Source organism: Rhinolophus hipposideros (genome assembly GCF_964194185.1).
Source record: "Rhinolophus hipposideros genome assembly, chromosome: 10".
NCBI classification, from domain to species: Eukaryota; Metazoa; Chordata; class Mammalia; order Chiroptera; family Rhinolophidae; genus Rhinolophus; species Rhinolophus hipposideros.
Genome location: NC_138056.1, coordinates 44,366,632 through 44,386,643, shown reverse-complemented (window position 1 = coordinate 44,386,643; position 20,012 = coordinate 44,366,632). Strand labels below are relative to the sequence as shown.

The 20,012-nt window shown below is 47.4% G+C and overlaps 1 protein-coding gene across 1 annotated transcript; it reads left to right on the top strand.

Annotated features, from left to right (window-relative positions):
* The first annotated feature begins 1,542 nt into the window (after positions 1–1,542).
* Positions 1,543–10,418, top strand: CCKBR (cholecystokinin B receptor). The gene is made up of 5 exons (XM_081062645.1): positions 1,543–1,785; positions 7,676–7,927; positions 8,081–8,330; positions 8,643–8,800; positions 8,983–10,418. The coding sequence occupies exons 1-5, from the start codon at positions 1,635–1,637 to the stop codon at positions 9,519–9,521; spliced, it is 1,350 nt and encodes a 449-aa protein (XP_080918771.1). The 5' UTR covers positions 1,543–1,634; the 3' UTR covers positions 9,522–10,418.
* The last annotated feature ends 9,594 nt before the right edge of the window (positions 10,419–20,012 follow it).

The window sequence follows — 20,012 nt, the reverse complement described above, 5'->3', positions numbered from 1 at the left end:
TAAATGAATGCCCATCGACCTCTATTTCCACTCCTCTCTCCCCTACATTTGCTTTGCTCCCCCAACCTCCACACTCTACCGTCATCCAATGTGGGAAAAGTCCAGCATGTTATCTGAGGCCCCACCTGTGCTGGAGCTGAACAAACAGCAAATCAGGATCCTCTGGTCCAGGACTCTCTGATGGGAAAGGCAGGCAGTGCCAGGAGGAAAGTGTGTGTGGTGGGGGTAGAGGGGGTGAAGCAGGTGACGACATCCCCACCCACCTCAGGCTTAAATCCTCCTTAACCGCCCAGCCCCTTGAAACTCAGCCCTAGGCGGACCAGGTCCTTTCCAAAAGACTGGATAGGGCTCTCTGAATTCCCCGCAAACTCAGACCTCATCCCCTGTCTAATCTGCCCTTTGGGCTAAAATATTAGAGGAGGCAAGTCCAGCCCAAGGAGCTGAATCCGATTCAGTCCTGCGCATGCTCTCAACAGCTTTGTTTCCGCTGCACCCCAGTGACCCAGCCCCCTTCTGGCCCCTCCCGTGGGAACCTGACGCCCCACACAAGCTGTTCCACCTGCGTGGAGAGCAAACAGGGAGCGTCGGTGTGTCGGGTGACGGTGGGCGCTGCCTGGAGACCACGAAGAAAACCAGCAGCCTCCTGCCCTCTTATGCCTACGCAGGGCCCCAGAACCATACCCCCAACCCTCACCCCACTCCACCCCCGTTTATCCTAGGTAGTTCTCAACCCCCACCCCCCACCCCCAGACTCCTCAACACCCAAGTCAGACTCTTCCTCCCGGCAGCCGTTTCCCCCGCCAGGGTTCCCCGTGGTCAAATGCTGCCTCTCCCGCCCCATCCTCGCATGCTGCTGAGGGTTCCTTGGCAGCTTTGGGTGGAAGGCTGGGTGTTGGGCCTGAGGCAGGACGAGGCGAGGAGCTGTAGGGAACTACGGGAACGAGAGCACCGCGGTCACTGCGGCCACTGCGGCACAGTGTGGTAACTGCAGCGTTCGCTGTGAGCTAAGTCATCTGCGCCGAAGCCAGTGACCTCGCACGCGGCCCCCGGCTCCACGTCCACGGACACTCCAGGGAAAGATGCTAAACCTCACGGCAGCAGCCCCGCCCTACCCCACCCCTCTTACCCTTCCCCCCCGAAACCTACCTCTTGACAACCTCCCCATCTCTACATCCACCCCCAAGCCCCACCCCACCCTTCCATCTCGGTTCTCTCTCTCTCTCTCTCTCTCTCTCTCTCTCTCTCTCTCTCTCTCTCTCTCTCTCTCCCCTCTCATTCCCCGGGGGCGGAGACTGTAGTGAAGGGGAGTGGGCGGGAAGAAAATCTCTAAAAGAAGAACGGAGAGATTTATTTTAGGGTACGGAGGGCTCAAGCCTGGAGGACAGTCACTCAGGGGGCAAGTCCTGAGCGGGGAGGGGGGCGGAGATCACCTGGCAGGACAGCCGAGGCCCGGAGCTGGGGGGACCCGAGCCCAGGCGGGGCGCACCGCGGAAAAGCTGAGAGCAGGAGCCAAGGTTGGGGGCGGGACCAGGCGAGGCGGGCGCCTCCGCGGAATCTCAGCGCGTGCAGGTGGAGCCGCCGCGGGAGCCCGCCCGGAGGAGCTAAGGGGGGGGGGGGGCGGCTGGGCCAGGGCCATGGAGCTGCTCAAGCTGAACCGGAGCGTGCCGGGATCCGGACCCGGGCCAGGGGCTTCCCTGTGCCGCCCGGGGGTCCCCCTCCTCAACAGCAGCGGTACTGGCAACCTCAGCTGCGAGCCCCCTCGCATCCGCGAAGCCGGGACACGAGGTGGGTGCCTCCCTAAGCCCCCTCCACAAGCTCCTTCTCACTGCACCCCATGACACGAATAGAGGATCCCCCTGCCTACACATTGCCTCCTCAAACACCCACACCATGCCCTCAGGGCACTCCCTCAGTCCCCAAACAGCTCCCCTGAGGAAGACATTTGTCCCCCTCAGCTCATAAAACTCCATCCCAGCTCACACTGCCTGGTGAGAAACCCTACACACCCTGGCTCCCGGGTCATACCCGGAGCTTCTAGTCACCCCCCAAACACAGTCCCTTCCCCAATACACAGAGGGTGGGGAGTTAATCCTTCTAGGTCTCTCTTTTGCCTTTACATCCAGTTCACAGAGCCACAATGGGGAAAGAAAGAAAGAAGAGAAGGCAAGATTGGGGAAAAGAAAGGGGCTGTTTAGGGAAAGGAGCAGTCTGGAAGGCCTGAGTGGGAAGTTAGAGTTATAATCTCCTGTGTCCCCAACCCCAACCCCCAATCTTCCCCGAAGCGATTGTCAAACTTGAATTAGGCTGGGTGCTGCTCGGTAGAGCAGCCTGTCTCCATTTCACTGGTCCTCAAATCTTCCTGCCTCCCAACATGGAATTCTTCTCAAGGTCTGAACTCTCTCTCTTCTCTGTCACCAAGTAACGTCTCCAAGTCCCTTCCAAGCCTCCCCTCCAGACTGCCTCTCCTTAGGTTTCACCATCCTAGAGCCGGCTGGCCCCTGCATCACCCCATCACTTTGTGCCGCCACCACCCCTTCAGACTACTTCCACTCACCGAGTCCCCAAAACAACTTTCACTCTTCCCATCAGCCAACATCTGCATTTTCTTGATGACCCAGCTCAAGTTATATATTTTCTACTTCCTGTACGTTTCCTTTCCCTAAATGTTTCCTGGGCAACTGCTATTGTAGTCCATGGGGACATAGGGATGAACTAGACCCAGTCTGGACCCTCGTCTGCCCATAGTCAAGTGCAGAGAGGAGACAAAAAAACAATAGAAAAATCACAGTCAGCATGGGAAGACCCACAAAAGGGTCTGAACTGTGGGCACCCAAATGGATTCAAGAACTTCACAGAGGGAATCTGGGAGCTGGGTCTTGAAGTTGGAGTTTATTATGCAGACGAGGAAGAAGTGGGATTCCAGGAGAGGAAATACGTTAAGCAGAAGGAAATTATGCCAATCCCAAAAAGGGAAAGTGGGAATAAATTATAATTCAAGCACTTTGTACCCCACAAAATACTGCATGCTTTCTCATACCAGTTGTTACAGACTCTCACTTAGATTTTTATTTTATTCAACAAATGTTTATTGAACCAGGGATTGTGCTAGGCACCAAAACTGACACAGTTCCTATTTCATGGAGCTCACAGTTTAGTGAATGAGACAGACAAGTAAGTAAGGAATTGCAGCACAAAGTGCCTTGAGAGAGCTGTGGGAACCCAGAAGAGGAGCACCTCTAGCCTAGCCTATCGTTGGGAAATCAGTTAGCCTCCCGAGGAGGCAAAGTATGAACTGAATAAAAATAAAAAGGATGAAAGAAAGCCAGCCAAATGAATGGCAGAAAAGGGAAAAAAGGAAAAAAGCACTCCCAGAAGAGGAATAGTATGTGTAAAAGCTCAAAGTGTAAAACCATGGCACTTTTGTTCAGTGTGTCATAGTTTCTGAATGCCTGAAACATATACAATGGAACTACTGGAAGTTTCAGTGGTACTGCCAGGATTCATTCTGTAGTGTAGAGGATGGATTGGAGGACAAGACATGTAAAGAAGGGGGATGGGGGTGGGTGGACACTTTAGAAAGCTATTATTACACTGGTTCTGGGGAAAGATGATACTGGCTTAGACTAAGTTACTGGCAGTAGGGATGGAGAGAAGTGGATGTTTGAGAGGCACTTCTGGAATCAACAGAATTAAGCTATTTATAAGAAATGGAGAGGGAGGAAGAGGTCAAGGGATAACATCCAGGTTTCTGGCTTGGACAATTGGATAGATGTTGGTGCTATATAATGAGAAGGATAACAAAGGAACAGAAACAGATTTGAAAGAATAGATAATAAATTCGATTTGGAACACACTGAGCTTAAATGCTGGTGAGATACTTAGGTGAGGTCACCCAGTAAATTATTAAACACAGGGGTTTGGAACCTAAGGGTGAGGTATGAGCTAGAAATATAGAATTGAAAGGTCTTTGCCTAGAGGAGGTAATGGAAGAGGGAGGGAATAGATAAAATTATACAAAGATTGTGTAGGATGAAAATAAAAGAGGTCCTGAGATAGGACCCTGAAAAAGACCAATATTTAAATGCCAGACAGACGCAAGAAAATCCAAGAGGGTCAAACATGCAGAAGATAGCAGGGATAGTCAATAGAGTAAGGGACCCTAAGAAAGCAGAATATAAGGGACTCAAAGCACAGGTATAAGAATTGGCCTCTTATCTGGCCGTTGTTACCTACACACAGTGGGATATTACACAGGCTGTCAGAAGTTACCCACAAAGGCTCTGCTAGCCATGCTCACTCAGATATTACTCTCACAAGTGCTTGTTATCCAGGCTCACTCCAGTGTTACCAGTAGAAATTTGGATGTTACCCACGCTGTTCTACATAATCCACACAGACTTGAGTGCTACCCATGTTCACTCAGATTCTACCCACAGAAGAACAGATGTCATCCACACTCACATTAATATTGCCCACATCATTTAGATTTACTCATTCATCAAACACACTCACTTTCATTTTATTATTATCCACACACAATCTGATATTACCCATGCTCACTTAAGTAATCCTTCTCTAGATATTACTGTCACACATTCAGATACCACCCCCAAAGATTCAAATATTCACTCAGGTGCTCAGTTATTTCACTCAGATTAACATCTCACTTAACATCTTAACACGTTAACTTCCCACATCCATACTCACTTAAATACTGTTCACACATACTTGCATATAACTTCTGTCTCAACAAGACAGAGGCAGAGAGGAGAGGACAGTCTCAAGCTTTAGAGGCACAGCGATGAAGGGTGAATGAGGAAGAACAAAGCAGGTGCACTTGTGTGCCGAGTGACAGAGATTCATTCCAGATTCATTAACAAGCATGTGGTAACACCTATGTGTGGGACATTATGCCAAGTGCTAGGGATATGCTGGAGAACGAGATGGACATTGCCCTCATCCTCAAGAAGCTCATAGTCTAGTGAGGGAGATAGAGAATTAAACGTCATCATAACACAGTGAGAAATACCATGATAGAGAACAGAGGAAGGAAGAGGCACTGAGATTGAGATTTGATTGGGAAAAGGAGGCAGCATGATGAATGACAGAGGAGTGTGGGAGCAGTAGCAGGCAAAGCATTTCACAGATGTGGAGATTTGGCTTCTATTCTGATTCTGCCCCTTACTTATTGTGTGCTTTGAGTAAATTATGTCACTGCTGGGTTCAGTTCAGGGATCTCTTGTAAATAGCATTTACTTGATGGCTATGACAGCTTCTGAATTAGTTGGTTATTTTTATGAGAAAACAGTTTAATTTGGGGGGTAAGGCAAAAATAAGCCAATATATAGGGGGGCTGTGGAAGAGGAAATTGCACTTCTGGGCCCTTCTCTACCCCCAACCAGGAAGGCTCTGTCTTTTCTCCCTTCAAGCTCTAGTTTCCCTCATGCTGAGGCCATGGATGTGGGTAACTAGGCCAGTTTAGTTCAATTCAGTTTTGTCTGGATCTGCTTTGCTGTGATATAGAGGCCCAAAGATGTATCCATCTCCCAATAGATGGTGATGCAAATCCCATCTGGGGTCGGCCCTCTGTCTAGACCAGCAAACCTAGTGTCCCTCCTGTGACTTCCACAGCACTCTGTGTATTCCTCAACCTCACTCCTTATCACACTGTGTGGTCATTGTCTGTTTATATATCTGATTTTCCCTCCTTTTCATGTTCTTCTCTGTCCCCAGTGCCTGGCATAAAGGGAATCCTCTATAAATGTTTGGTGAGTGAGAATGAATGTTTGGAGATCATTAAAATACAAGGCAGAAAGTAAAAAAGGTTCTAACGAATGTGTAAGGAACATGCATGGGTCAGAAGAAGGGGAGATTAACTCCAAATGAGATGTCCAGAAAGGCCTTACAGAAAAGGGGGCATTTGATCTGAGTCTTAAGGACAAGGGTAAATTGGAATGCACCAGATACAGACAACAAGTTTGTGACAGGAGGCGGGGGTGGGGAGGAGGGTGGTGAAGAGCATCCCGGACTGAGAAACCAACATGAGCTAGAGAGGAAGTCATGAGTGCACATGATGCCTTCAAGAAACTGAGTCATCCAGCAGCTTGAGAGGGTGCATCACAGGGAGGAGGGAGAAGCAGGAACAGGGCAGTCTCAGAGAACCTGAATGACATGCTGATGGGTTTTAGACAGCGGAGAGTAGGTGCAGGTGGTTTTTTTAGACAATTAAGGACATGATCTGACCTGTCCCCAGGGGGGGAAGGGGTGCCGGGGTGACCTGGGCGGACCCCAGGATCAGACCAGGGGGTGCCTGGGCCAACCCGGTTAAGTAGAATAGGCTGAGAAGAGGCCTTTGGATTTAGCAGTTAAAGCTCAGTGACCTTGGGAAGAAGTGTCCTAACAGTGATGGGCGGTCAGATGGGGCACTGGATTGTAATGGGTTGAGAAGTGAATGAAAAGATGCAAATAATCCTTTCAAGAAGTTTGGCTGCAAAGAATAGGAAAGATTTGTAGTAAAGCTTGAGAAGAAACAGGCTTTTTTTTTTCTTTTTCTGTGTGTGTGTGTGTGTGTGTGTATGTGTGTGTCTTAAAACATACATTTATTAGCTCACAGACTTGTAGGCCATAAGTCTCGGTTCTGGGGGAAAATCTGCTTCCAAACTCATTCTTGTCATTAGCAGAATCCAGTTTCTTGTGGTTGTAGGACTGAAGTCCCTATTTTCTTGCTGGATGTCAGCCAGAGACTGTTCTCATCTAGAGGCCATTCTCAGGTACTTGCTCTGTGCCCTTCTCCATCTTCCAGTGAGCCACAGCCACCCTCATTCCTTGTCATATGGCCCCAGCCATCTCAAGCCAGCAACAGGGTATTGCTGCCTAGAGATTGCTGGGGGTCATTTGACAAGCAAATTTCCTGAAGTTCCTCTTCTGCTGCGAAACCAGGAAAAACTGTTGACTTTTCAAGGATTCATATGATTTGGTTAAGACTAGTTGGATAACCTCTCTATTTTTTTTTATTAGTTTCAATGTACAAAACAACATAATGATTAGACATTTACACCCTTCACAAAGTGATAACCCCACCAAGTCTACTACCTATCTGATATCGTACATAGCTATTATAATACCATTGACTATATTCCCTATGTCGTACTTTACATCCTGTGACTATATATATATATATAACATTCAGTATTATTTTATATAAGTATCAGGTGTACAGTGCAGTGATTAGGCATTTATATAATATATATGAAGTGATCCCCCCATAAGTCCAGTACCCACCTGACTCCCTATATAATCTTTACATTAGTGATTATAGTCCCCCTACTGTATTTGACATCTTCAGGACTATTTGTGACTACCAGTTTGTACTTCCTAATTCCTTCACCTTTCTCACCCATCCTTCACCCCCCTCCCATATAGCAATCATAAGTTTGTTCTCTATATCTAGAGACAGGCTGTCTTAAGGAAGGGTCGAGTTAAGCCAATTTAACTGAGCCCCAAAGGGTTAGAAGGGCAAGGAATTCAAGTTCACCATTTACTGAGGGGGGGGGGTGGTGTTCTTGGAAAGCAGAGCATCTGGCTGGGTAGTGGGGGTTGGGGATAAGTGGGATTGGAGGATCTGGCTGAGTGGAGGCCAGACCCCCTATTATCACCTCTCCCTTTTCCTACTCAGAATTGGAGCTGGCCATTAGAGTCACCCTTTATGCAGTGATCTTTCTGATGAGTGTTGGAGGAAATGTGCTCATCATTGTGGTCCTGGGACTGAGCCGCCGCCTGAGGACCGTCACCAACGCCTTCCTGCTCTCTCTGGCGGTCAGCGACCTCCTGTTGGCTGTGGCCTGCATGCCCTTCACCCTCCTGCCCAATCTCATGGGTACATTCATCTTTGGCACAGTCGTCTGCAAGGCAGTTGCCTACCTCATGGGTAGGTGAGACTACCACCCTGCCCCCCTGCCCCTCTCCTCTTCTAAAGTCCTTGGCAGAACTTAGGGTGTTTCCTGGTAGGGGGTGGGAATGTGACACTGGCGAATGTGTAGTACAAGTTTCCTAGGTGACCCTTTCCCCTTCCCTTGCTTAGGGGTGTCTGTGAGTGTGTCCACACTGAGCCTCGTGGCCATCGCCCTGGAGCGGTACAGCGCTATCTGCCGACCACTGCAGGCTCGAGTGTGGCAGACGCGCTCCCATGCAGCTCGTGTGATCGTCGCCACGTGGATGCTGTCTGGACTGCTCATGGTGCCCTATCCCGTGTACACCGTTGTGCAGCCAGCGGGGCCCCGTGTGCTGCAGTGCGTGCATCGCTGGCCCAGTGCGCGGGTTCGCCAAACCTGGTGAGGGTGCCCCTTACCTACACCTGGAAATTCCCTTCTCCATCTCCGTCACCTGCTTAGAATCATTCCCAAGAATCTTCCTTTCGCTGCCCCAAGAATTACCACTCCAATTCCCTTTCCGCACCCACCACCCCAAGATTCCTATTTGGGGACCCTCTGCAGTTTTCCAGCCCTTCCCAGCAGCAAGTCCAAATCCTACACGTGCCTCAAGGGCCTGATCACCAACCCTGGAAACATCAGTCCTTGGCTCTCCCCCCACCTGTCATTATAGCTGACAGAGAGCCGCATGGTTGGCCTGTGCTCTGCCTCCAGGTCGGTACTGCTGCTTCTGCTCTTGTTCTTCATCCCGGGTGTGGTTATGGCGGTGGCCTACGGGCTTATCTCCCGCGAGCTCTACTTAGGGCTTCGCTTTGACGGTGACAGTGACAGCGAGAGCCACAGCCGAGTCCGAAGCCCAGGAGGGCAGCCAGGTGGGGCGGGGACAGGTGGGTGGAATCCGGAAGGGGCGGGGCTTTGGAAAGGGGCAGGGCCTAGGTGGGTGGGGCGAAAAGGAGTCAGAAGAGAGGCTAGAAATGGGGGTCAGGCTAGGTGGGGTTGGGCTGGAGGTGGAGAGGATTGCCATCTGCTCTGAGCGCCCACCCTCTGTGCTCAGGTCCTGCTCATCTAAACGCGCGTTGCCGGCCGGAGACCCGCATGGCTGGCGAGGATGGCGATGGCTGTTACGTGCAGCTTCCGCGTTCCCGGCCTGCGCTGGAGCTGTCAGCGCTGACGGCGCCCTCTCCCGGGACAGGATGCGGCCCCCGGCCTGCCCAAGCCAAGCTGTTGGCGAAGAAGCGCGTGGTGCGCATGTTGCTAGTGATCGTCGTGCTTTTCTTCCTCTGTTGGTTGCCAGTGTACAGCGCCAACACTTGGCGCGCCTTTGATGGCCCTGGCGCCCACCGCGCACTTTCAGGTGCTCCCATCTCTTTCATCCATTTGCTGAGCTATGCCTCGGCCTGTGTGAACCCCCTGGTCTACTGCTTCATGCACCGTCGCTTTCGCCAGGCCTGTCTCGATACTTGCGCCCGCTGCTGCCCCCGGCCGCCACGAGCTCGCCCCAGGCCTCTTCCAGACGAGGACCCTCCCACCCCCTCCATTGCTTCACTGTCCAGGCTGAGCTACACCACCATCAGCACACTGGGGCCTGGCTGAGGGGTGGGGGCAGGGTGGGGACTGAGGCAGGACAGACCAATTCCTACAAGCACTGACCCATCCAGACACACAAGAGACACAGACCAAAACTGACACAAGATACTGACACCCGATATCGTGGATTAAACCCAATGCACAGGAAATAAACCAAACCCCCACACAAGAAACGAGGCGCATTCTTGACATGGCACATCGAAATGGCACTGACTTTGGACATACCCAGGCACAGCGTCCCTAGCTGTGGATTATTCCTCCACAGTGGCAGCTCTGATGGGTGACTTGCCTCTCATACACATAGAGGAACGACACTAATTGTTATAGGAGCCTGGCATGGGGCTGACTCCTGAGATGCTCCAGGCTGCCCCCAGTTTGACCTCACAGTGCCCTTCCCGAATCAGCACTGGAAATACCATCCTCATCTCACACATCCCTGACCAAAAGGCTGGTTTGCACTGAAAAGTCCCTTCATTCCTTTCCAGTTAAATACTATGCCCCCGCCCCCTCCTCCCTCACCTGACCTCTTCAAGAAATAATAAATGGCTTGGCTTCCTCCTAAACTTCCTTTCTGGACTTTTGGGGGGCAGGTGAGACGGCATGGGGTTTTGTGATCTTTCCTGTCAGTTCATACACAGTACGACCCCCTGCCAGAAAGCCCATGATCTGAAGCTAGATGAGGCTGTGTGTATTCTCTCTGGGTTGTCATCCCAGACCCACCTACACACCAGTGTCATAGTAACTGAGAATAGGGGTGAGGATGAGAAGTGGAATATCCATAATACGTCATGAGTCCTGAGCACATTTTCCTAAAGTGATGCCATTGTTATGGTACTATACTCATGTTAATAGATGCTTATTAAAATTTTAATGACAAAATAAAAGAAGAACTGTATAATGAGACTCAGTTTATTCAATGTGTATTTGAAAAATTAGAGATCAGATCATGACAGATATACAGAAGGTACAGAAGTTAATTAAAAGCTAGGACCTTTTAAATGCATTCTTCTCTAGTAGCAGAACCTGGTCAAGCTTCTGCCCCATAGAAGCATCCCTACTGGCCAGCAATGACAAAGGGTGTGTGGGCAAGGTGGCGGGTGTCGGGGGGAGGAGGCTGGACCTGAATAGGAGTCCCATAGCTCAGCCTCCCTCTTGACTGTAAGATTGATCCAGCCCCAGAGAGAGGAAGAAACAAAAACATCACTCCATATACACGACAAACAGGGAAAAACAGATGACCTCACCAAGGGAACATACATGGCTTATCAAAGGTATGGTATGTTGGGAGAGGGGTTCTTTGACATCATCTTGTAACAGATGGGCAAACTGAGACCCAGAGCAGGAAAGAAAACTGCTCAAGATCATACAGTAAATTAGAGCAAGACAGAAATAACCCTATTGAAGTAGACGCTGAGCTAGAGATGGGAAAGTAGCCATACATATCAAGGGGTAGCCAAGTTTTGTGGCACCTGGAGCTTATAACATTTGAAGTCCTTTTTAAAGAAAAGGAATATAAAATTACAGATATAAAATTGCTAGCACACTGACTAGGCCCTTGGAAGAGGCCTGTGCAAGTGAGGAGCCTGGAAATTTAAGCCTCATTAGCTTCACAGCTAATAATACCTCTAAAATCCACCCACTAACTACACTGAACAAAGACCTGATGGAGCAAAGGACAGTGAGAAAGGAGAGTGGGTCTTCTGTTTACCATTGCTGAAGCAGCTCCCATCCATCCTTCCAACGGTGCTCTGGGCTACAAGAGGCAGGAGGAAAGAGAAAAGGAGAGAGAAGGTGTTTCCAAGCTGTCAACCAGGACAGTGCTGGTTAAAAATAGAATCCCAGCCGGTCTGAGGAGCTGAAGGCAAGATATTGGGCCTTTCCTTCTCATATGAATTTTTCCAGAAGGTGGAAGTAGGGCTGCCCATAGACTTCACTGCCCTCCCTGCCACACATCTCCACTATCATTACCATCCCTTCTGAAGAGACGCAGCCTTGGTGAGCCCCTCCAGCTGGGGCCTGGGCTCCTCATGACCACCAGATGGCAGTGGGGAGCCCGAGGAGGGAGGACTCAGTCCAGCCTCAGCATGGAGTGTAAGTAAGGTCAGGTACTACAGGGATGGGACTAGCCTAGAACCTAGCACATAGGCATGGCCCGAATAACCCCATTTCACACACTGGGCAGACCTTTAGTCTACAAAATACTTACACATCCATCATTCCTCCCTACAGCCTATCTAGTTACTAGTCATGGAATATTGGGAGTCTCCTATCTATTTCCCATCTCTTGAAATGTGACGAAACATTTCAAGTCCAGATTTATTTTGCTGCCTTCATGAAGTCTTGCTTGACCCTCCTAGTAAAACTCATGAGCTTGTACATTACTTACTGCTTTCTCTATTCTATTATACAAGTAGTTATTGGTGACCCTGCCTGATTTCCCATATTGGATTGGGAACAACATGACGCAGTGGGAAGATGACTGAGCCTGGGCCTAGGAGTGATGAAGGGGAGTGCTGGTGAAATCTAGTGCTTCTCGGTGCTACATGACAGCTGTTTTATATACACCAATTCATTTCATTCTCAGAACTCTTCTACAGAGCATTTCTCTTCATTGGACAGAAGAGAAAAGTGAAGCTGAGAAATTTAGGTCCTGCAGCTTGAATGAAGGCAAGAACTAAGTTCAGGTATCTGCCTCCAAAGTTTTTCCTCTTTCCATTATGCTGTGTTGCCTTCTTTCAAGCCTTGAAGACCTGGGTTCCAGTGGTCCTGCCTTTTAAAAGTTGTGAATTTGTGCAAGTTATCTCAGTGAGTCTCAGTCTCAATGAGTCTCAGTTACATTAACTCCTGTGACATTGTGATTTTTATAATAAATATATATTCAGTCATCATCCCTGTTCCATTCCTAGCACAGAGCTCCCAAACCCTTAGAATTCTCTGAGTGTGGAGAGCCATAAATGTGTCTTTTGTTATGTAAATGAGGTGTCTTTTGGAAAGACCCTAGGTCACCTAAGGATGGAAACTTGTTGCCAAAGGAACCAACTTTGTGATTAGAGGGTTGGAACTTTCAACTGCACTCTACAATCTCCAAGGAGGGGAGAGGGGCTGGTAATTGAATCAATAGCACAATGCCTAATGATTTAATCAATCATGCCTACATAACAAAACCTCCATAAAAACCCCGAAGAACTGGATTTGAAGAGCTTATTGGTTGGTGAGCACATGGAGATTTGGGGGAGAGTGGTGTGCCTGGAGAGGGCTTAGAAGCTCCGCGCCCTTTCCCCGTACCTTGCCCTATGCCTGTCTTCCACCTGGCTGTTCCTAAATTATATCCTTTTATAATAAACTGGTAATCTAGTAAGTAAAATGTTTCCCTGAGTTCTGTGACTCACTCTAACAAATTAATCAAACACAAGAAGGGGATTGTGGGATCTTCCAATCTATAGCTAGTCAGTCAGAAGCATGGATGACAACTTGGACATGTGATTGGTATCTAGAGGGGTGGTGTCTTGTAGGACTGAGCCCTTAATCTGTGAAATCTGACACTATCTCCAGGTAAATAGTAGCAGAATTGAGTTGAATAATTTTCGGACACCCTAAGCAAATTGCTTGGTAGTATGGAAACACACAAACACACACACACCCTGTAATTTGTGTGAGAATAATAACTGCATGCTGCCATTTTAAAAATTAAGGCAAAGCTCAAAAGTGCTTATCATTGTACCAGGCACAGAGCATAAGAAGGGTTAGACTTGAGGTTGCCTCAAGACCAACATAAAGGAAAAACACCAGGAAACAAGGCCCTCTGCAGACAGAAGATCATCCCTAACTGAACTCTGAGTCCAAGGGGAGGCTTGGGGCCTGCAAGGAGGTGGTGTTAGAAAAGTGGTGGAGTCAGAATTTGAACCCAGGCCCATACGAAACCAAAGTTTGTGTGTCCGATACTTCAAAAAGGTCAAAACTCAAAATGTCAGAGTTTGGAGTAAGGAAATGTTTATTGATTGAGAAGGTGCGGCCAACCAAAAAGATGTGAGATCTATTGGTGACTCAAATCCATCTTGCTTGCTGGACTAGGTTAAGGGTTTTTAAGGGGTTAAAGGGGGGAAATTATGTGAAAGTGCTGGTAGAGCTAGTTTTAACTGGAGGAACTTGAACTTGGCCATTTATGGTAAAGGGACCTGAACACCTGATCTTCCTGGACAACAGACCCTTGGCTTCTGAAAGGGTTCTGGTATTCAAGTTCTGGTTATGTCCTGGTCCTTTGGTTTCATGGGCAGGGGCAGGGGGTAGACTTTAGTTCTGGGTGCAGCTGGAGGTCAAAGTTTTCTCCTCTGTGCATGCTTCAGCTGCATGACTTGCAGTTTGGGTCTGTTGTCTCGGAAAAGCAACTCAGTATCTGGTTAAACAGAATAGGACCATTTTGAGCTGGTTCTGTCGTGACAGGTTTTCCCAACTCCAAAGCCCATGCTCTTTTCATTCTACATCCTGACTTTGACCTCCCAGGGGGATCACTCAGGGCTGGAGAGTTGGAAGCACTCAGCACTCTTCCCAGGGCTCAAAGTAGAAGAACAGGTAAGTCTGTAGCTCTGCAGGCCCGGATCCTTCAGCAAACCCAGTTCTATCACCCCCATCTCTGGAGGGAAGCCCTGGAGATTCACCTCCATAAAATAAGAGGAGGTGAATCAGCTGTCCTGGAAAACTCACACCCTCAAACCTTCCAGGAAAGCAGGTTTCCTGGCTAAGTCTCAGAAACTCTGGCTGATATGGAGACAAACCAGAAAAGAGGAGGTGTCACAGTAAACATGCACACAAGTAGACTTAAGGCCAGAAACTGGTGCCTCTCACAGACAACTCTAGCCAGAGTGTTAGATGACCACACACTGTGGTTACTCAGGTCTGACTAGCAGGGAGCAAGGGAGGCTTTATGGAAAGACTTTGTTCCCCTGAGTTATCTCTGGGAGAGGACAGGTAGGAGGGATGAAAAGCAAGCAGAAAGGGTGGGGAAAAAAGCAGGCGCCAGGGGTCAAAGCTCTGTGGCTGGGATATAATGCCTGGAGGTGGGGCCCTCTTGGAAATGGCCGCCCTTATTGCAGAGTCTAGCTGTGGTCCTTTGGCTGCTTCCCATTCTCTGAGCTTCATTCACCATCCCCCAACCTTAGGGATTTCTTGGTCAGTCAGACTCTTGGTCCATCACGAGCACCAAGTACAAAGATTAGCACCTCCCTCTTGGTAGGGCCAGATCTTTTGGAAATAGAATTCTAGCCCATCCATGTAGCTACATCATGAGGGAAGGAAATGGTTAACCAATTAGGCTCACTGAAGTAGCACTTTGTCTTAATCAAATAGTTTTGGGCTCCAGAGACCTAACTGGGCATATAAGGAGTGAGAGATTAGACATGGAAAGGCTCGTAAGGAAAGTATACTTTAATGATAAGGCAGGTTTGAGTGATAAGGCTGTCCAATTTCCCAGGGTGAATCAAGTAGGCTTTGAGCAACGTGGAAAAGGCAGAACCACAAGACATTCCCAGCCAGGATACATGACCCCTTCTGTCCTTCAAGAAACAGAGCTACAATACTACACATAGGCTAGGAGAGGCAGGTGCAAAGGCCCCACCTGGACAGGGGCAGAGCCTTCCAGGTAGAACTCAGTTTGTAAGCAGGGAGAAAAAAACCCTTTCTTGCCTCAAACCAGAGATAACTCCCCAATTCTTCCAAATTTAGCAATATTGGCCCTCCATGAAGTAATGGGCAGCACTTCGGGGCATTTGAAGGTCAGCCACCAGGCTGTGTGGACTTGTATTTCTGCCCAGAAGAGGCAAGAGCAAGAATAATGGGGTGGTTGAGGCAGGAAGTCTGGCTTTAAGCACAGAATTTGTAGGTATTGCAGCCAGGAAGATGGAGGGCCCTCACATGTGTCAGGGAACAGCTGCAGCCACCAACTTGGAATGGTAAGGCAGGTTAAACCAGATCTAGACAGCAAAACTAGGGATCTGGCCAGAGGAGACCAATATGCAGCCACAATCTAGGGAGCTAACACCAATTTCCTGGTATAAACAATGGTCTCATCGGCAGAAGGATCTGGTACCCAATCTACCTCAATGTCACTTACTAACTTTGAAGTGACTACCTCTGCCTAGTTACTTTCCTTTTCTGAGCTTTACTTTCCCTCATCTGTCAATATCCCTCACCAGGGATATCCCTCATGCCTTACTATGTAGTTGTAAGGGTTACACGAGACTATCTCCCCTAGAAAATGTACAAGCTCAGGAAGACGGGTAGAGGCCCTAGCATTGAAATAATTTAGCACCCACCTCCATATATAATCCAAAATAAAAATAATACAGAATCATAACATAGTGTAAGACGTCCAATAAACTTCTGCCTTCTCCATGATAAGTACTTCAGAGTCTTTTATTTGAAATGTCAAACACTGATTTATTTATTTTAATTTTATTAGTCATATATGCACCTAGCTTAAAGAGTCAACTAGTTCTGCAATATTAAGATATAGAACAGTCTCCAGCTCTCTGCATTGTTCCTCTCCCTTTCCCCTTCCCCATCACTTTCAAATCTTTTAAGTATCCACTTCCTTTTAGTATTTATACCTGTATTTTTTAATAGCATACTAATATTACTTCTTGGGTCTTCTGTTTGGCAATATTATCTATTGACTGAAGACCATGGAAGATGAGGGTTTAATTCTCATTTTCACCATCAGCCTACCAGACACACACATTCCTATACCCCCTTTCCACCCAACAAAATCATAACATAATTTTTGTTATTGTGATAACCAGACCCCAAGGTGTTTCCCCAATGATACTCACCTTCTTGTATTCATGTCCCTATGTAATCCTGTCCCACTTTAAGTAGGGCTGACCTATATGACCAACACAATATCAAAATGTTTAATAAAGATGGGATCCAACCCAGTACCTGAATGACTTGGCCTCACCTCACCTTAACCCAACCCTGTTGGGCCCTATGTTTATTTAACATGTTGATGTTTTGTTCATAATGGATTTTTTTCTATTAATTTTATTTTTTAAATATTGCATTAAAATACTTTTCATCCTAATCACTGAATGTTTTGATGCCCCTTTAATTTTTCACCCAAAACATATAAGCACCTCACTCACTTTACTTTAGTCCCAGCCCTAACATATTCTAATAGTTTCTTAAGAAAGGATGCATGGAAAGTAAATTTTTAATAACTTTGTATCTACATATGTCTAATTCAACTTTCACATTGAATTCATAGTTTGGCCAGGTATATAATTCTAAGTTGGGAATTTTTTTAACCAATATTTTAATGTTATTCTTATAAAAATCCAAAGTCATTTGACTTCTGATCCTTTGCTTTATTTTGGCTGTCGATTTTGGAATTTTGTTGGTTATGCAGGTCAGTCCTATTCACAGTAGGACAGGACTTAAAGTTTAGCAATGGAAGACTAAAAGCTGATTGGAAGTTCTGAGCAGTGGGTGGGGCTTTTCAATTTGGAGCTTCACTATAGGGTGATCTGGTTAGACTGTTGGGGAACTCCATGTCTGGACCTTCAAATCTTTCCTCTTGGACTAGTCAGATCTCCTAAAGAAAAATTTTCCAATTTCCTGAATAGAGAGCAAAGGTCTGGATTCCAACATTTGGGGAGCCAGTGGGAGGAGAAGATGTGGGATAGGGTGAGGTAGGGTGGGTTTGGCTGGCTAAGCATTTAGCAAGCATATGTGCCCTTAAGCTTCCAGTGGTTTTATGGTTTCCCTGCCTTCAATTGTGCCTAAAGCACCCTCAGTTTTACCTTCTCCAGACAGATCTACTATTTTTACCTGGTGAGAAGAGCAGTAGGGAGTTATGGAAGGGATCTAGGAATCTACGTTCTTCTCAACAGCTTACAACTAATTTTCTCTTATTTTTTCACTTCCAGAGATACCTTGAATCACCAGGCCTTTTGAGGGTTCTATCATTTAGCAGTGGTGGTTCTTTGCTTATCCTGTAGTGTTAGGTTTCTGCTTACTTGGGTCCATGAGGTCATTCAATACCTGGCCATCTATTTTTCAGTTTCCAAAATGTTGTCATCATCTCTGAGGATTTATGCCTTAAAAAAAAATCCCTTTAAGCTCAGTTAAAGGATCAGGGCAATCCTCAGCATGCTGCCAGAGGGGTGACAGAGCACAAGAGATGAGGACATATCACACACTTTGCCTAGGATAGATGAGAAAATCCTATTCCCTAACTACCTCTCACTTTCACTCATATTGCAAACACTGCATTAGGAAAGGAGGATTACTGTAGCTTTAGTGGGGTTTAAAAAGAGAGCAAAATTTTATGCCTGTGTTCAAAATGTAATATTTATTCTGTTTAGTTTTTCTATTGAATTATCCAGCATGAGATGAGCTGCTTTGGGAGGTTAATTTGAACCTTTAAAGGAGCAAATACTGCTGATGTCTACTTGAAGTACAATTTTACTAACAGCATATGCAGTGCATTCCTCAAATAATCATTTTAATTCTAAGAATTATAAAATCAGTTATTTTGTATAGAGAGCATGGGCAAGGAAGACGCTCCTAAGGGTTGGGTTCTGGGTCCCACTTGTCTGATCTTTGTCTGCCATAATTCGTCTCAAGGTCAGGCTGTGAAGGAGAGACCGACCCAGAGCAGCTCAGGAGGAGATGCAAAGATGTGAGGTGTGCCCAAGGGAGGTGGTTCAGCGCCAGGCCCTTTCCTAGGTAAGGCCCAGGGAAATCGGATCTTCTTGTTCCTCAGGTGCTGTGGCGCCACCCTCACCTCCCCCCCACTCATGGGCACACGCGTAAGCCAGTGCACTCCTGAAAGCTTTGAATTTTCAATGTCTAATGGTGAGAACCCGAGCCAAGCACCACCTGGAAATGGCTGAGGCCAGGAATGGCTGAGTGGCTAAGATGGAAAGAGGCTGAGCGCAGTGGTGTTCCTGGCTGAAAGGGGCTTTCAGCGGGAGAGAGGGTAGGAGGAAGTGCAAAAAAGAGTGGCTGGAGGAGGAGGGTGAGCAGTGGGGAGAAGCTGGCAACAAGAATAGGACATAAGGAGCAGGTGATGAGAGCAAAGGACCAGAGGCAGGGGAATAGGTAGTTTCAGTGAATGATCAATAGAAGCAAGGAACAGATGGGCAAGGAGAAGAAAGAGAAAAATGAAATAGAGGACGGAAAACTAGGGGAAAGAAAGGACTTGGGAGGGGAGCCAGTGTGCTCTCTGACTCTAGCAAGGAGGGTTCCTCACCAGGGACAGGAAAAACACATGGAGCTATAGAGCCCAGAAGTAGCTGCCTGGGTAAGCCTTGATTCTAATATGTTTTGATAACCCTGCAAGACTCTCAGCAGGACTTGGCAGACATTGCAGTAACTATTGTGTTGGGTTGTAACAGTTGTGATCTGGCAAAATGCAAATAATTATAATAATCCTACCTCCTGGTCACATAACCCTTTTAAAGTGCTTTCAAAGTACTTTCCCTTGTTCTAATTTGGTCCCTGCAACAGCACTGTGATGTCGTTATGTGGTTGCATTTTACAGGCAAAGAAGTTAACACTCAGGTGAAATGACCTGCTCAGAGTCATAAATGAAGTAATACTGAGCTTGGTTGTGATCTTATTGAAGCCAGTATTATTGGACTAGTCTGGAATAAAAATAATTATAGGAGGATGTGACTCGGTGACATAAACCTGATGACTTGCTGAGCCCACAAGACAATGTCTCCAGACTCAAAAATCATTCCCTCCTCATCATAAAGTTCAGGAAGACAGAAGCTCCTCACCCTGGTCCTCAGGTCTCCAGGTCCCATTATAGCATCTCTGACAGTCCTCAGTGTGGAGCCTTCTATCAGGCGTACCTTTACTCAGAGTAACAGTCAGTTCAGAAATTGGGAGCCTATCTTAGGCTGATATAACAGAATACCATCGATTGGGTAGCTTATAAACAACAGAAACTTATTTCTTACAGTTCTGGAGGCTGGGAAGTGCAAGATCAACGTGCTGGCAGGTTCCATGTCTGGTGAGGACGTGCTTTCTAGATGGTTATCTTTTGGCTGTAAGGGGCAAGGGAGCTTTCTCTGGCCTCTTTTATAAGGGCACTAATCCCATTCATGCGGGCTCTGCCCTCATGACCTAATCTCCTCCAAAAGGCCCCACTTCATACCATCACCTCGGGGGTTAGGTTTCAGCGTATGAATTTGGGGTACACAGGATGCAGACCACAGCAGAGCTGTAAAAGACTCAGTGCTAAGATGGTGTCAAATATGCTCAGGTAAAAGGATCGATCCTTTGTTCTCCAGGAGTGAGGCAGAGCTACAGCCTCTAATCTCTTAGACTCGCTTGCCAGCCCTCCTTTATTATTTTAGAATGCGTTTAACCTTTCTTCTGATCCATATAACTTAGGTGTTCGTTTAATCTATTGATGCTGAACCCAAGGGAGATTCACGGACTTTGAATTGGTGGGTAGGAGCCAGGTAGTGAAAGGTCTAAAAGAAGTGTTTT

Coding starts and splice junctions, on each gene's coding strand:
- CCKBR (XM_081062645.1), top strand. CDS start 1,635: ATGGAGCTGCTCAAGCTGAACCGGAGCGTGCCGGGATCCGGACCCGGG. Junction 1,786..7,675: donor CCGCGAAGCCGGGACACGAG/GTGGGTGCCTCC, acceptor TTTCCTACTCAG/AATTGGAGCTGGCCATTAGA. Junction 7,928..8,080: donor GGCAGTTGCCTACCTCATGG/GTAGGTGAGACT, acceptor TCCCTTGCTTAG/GGGTGTCTGTGAGTGTGTCC.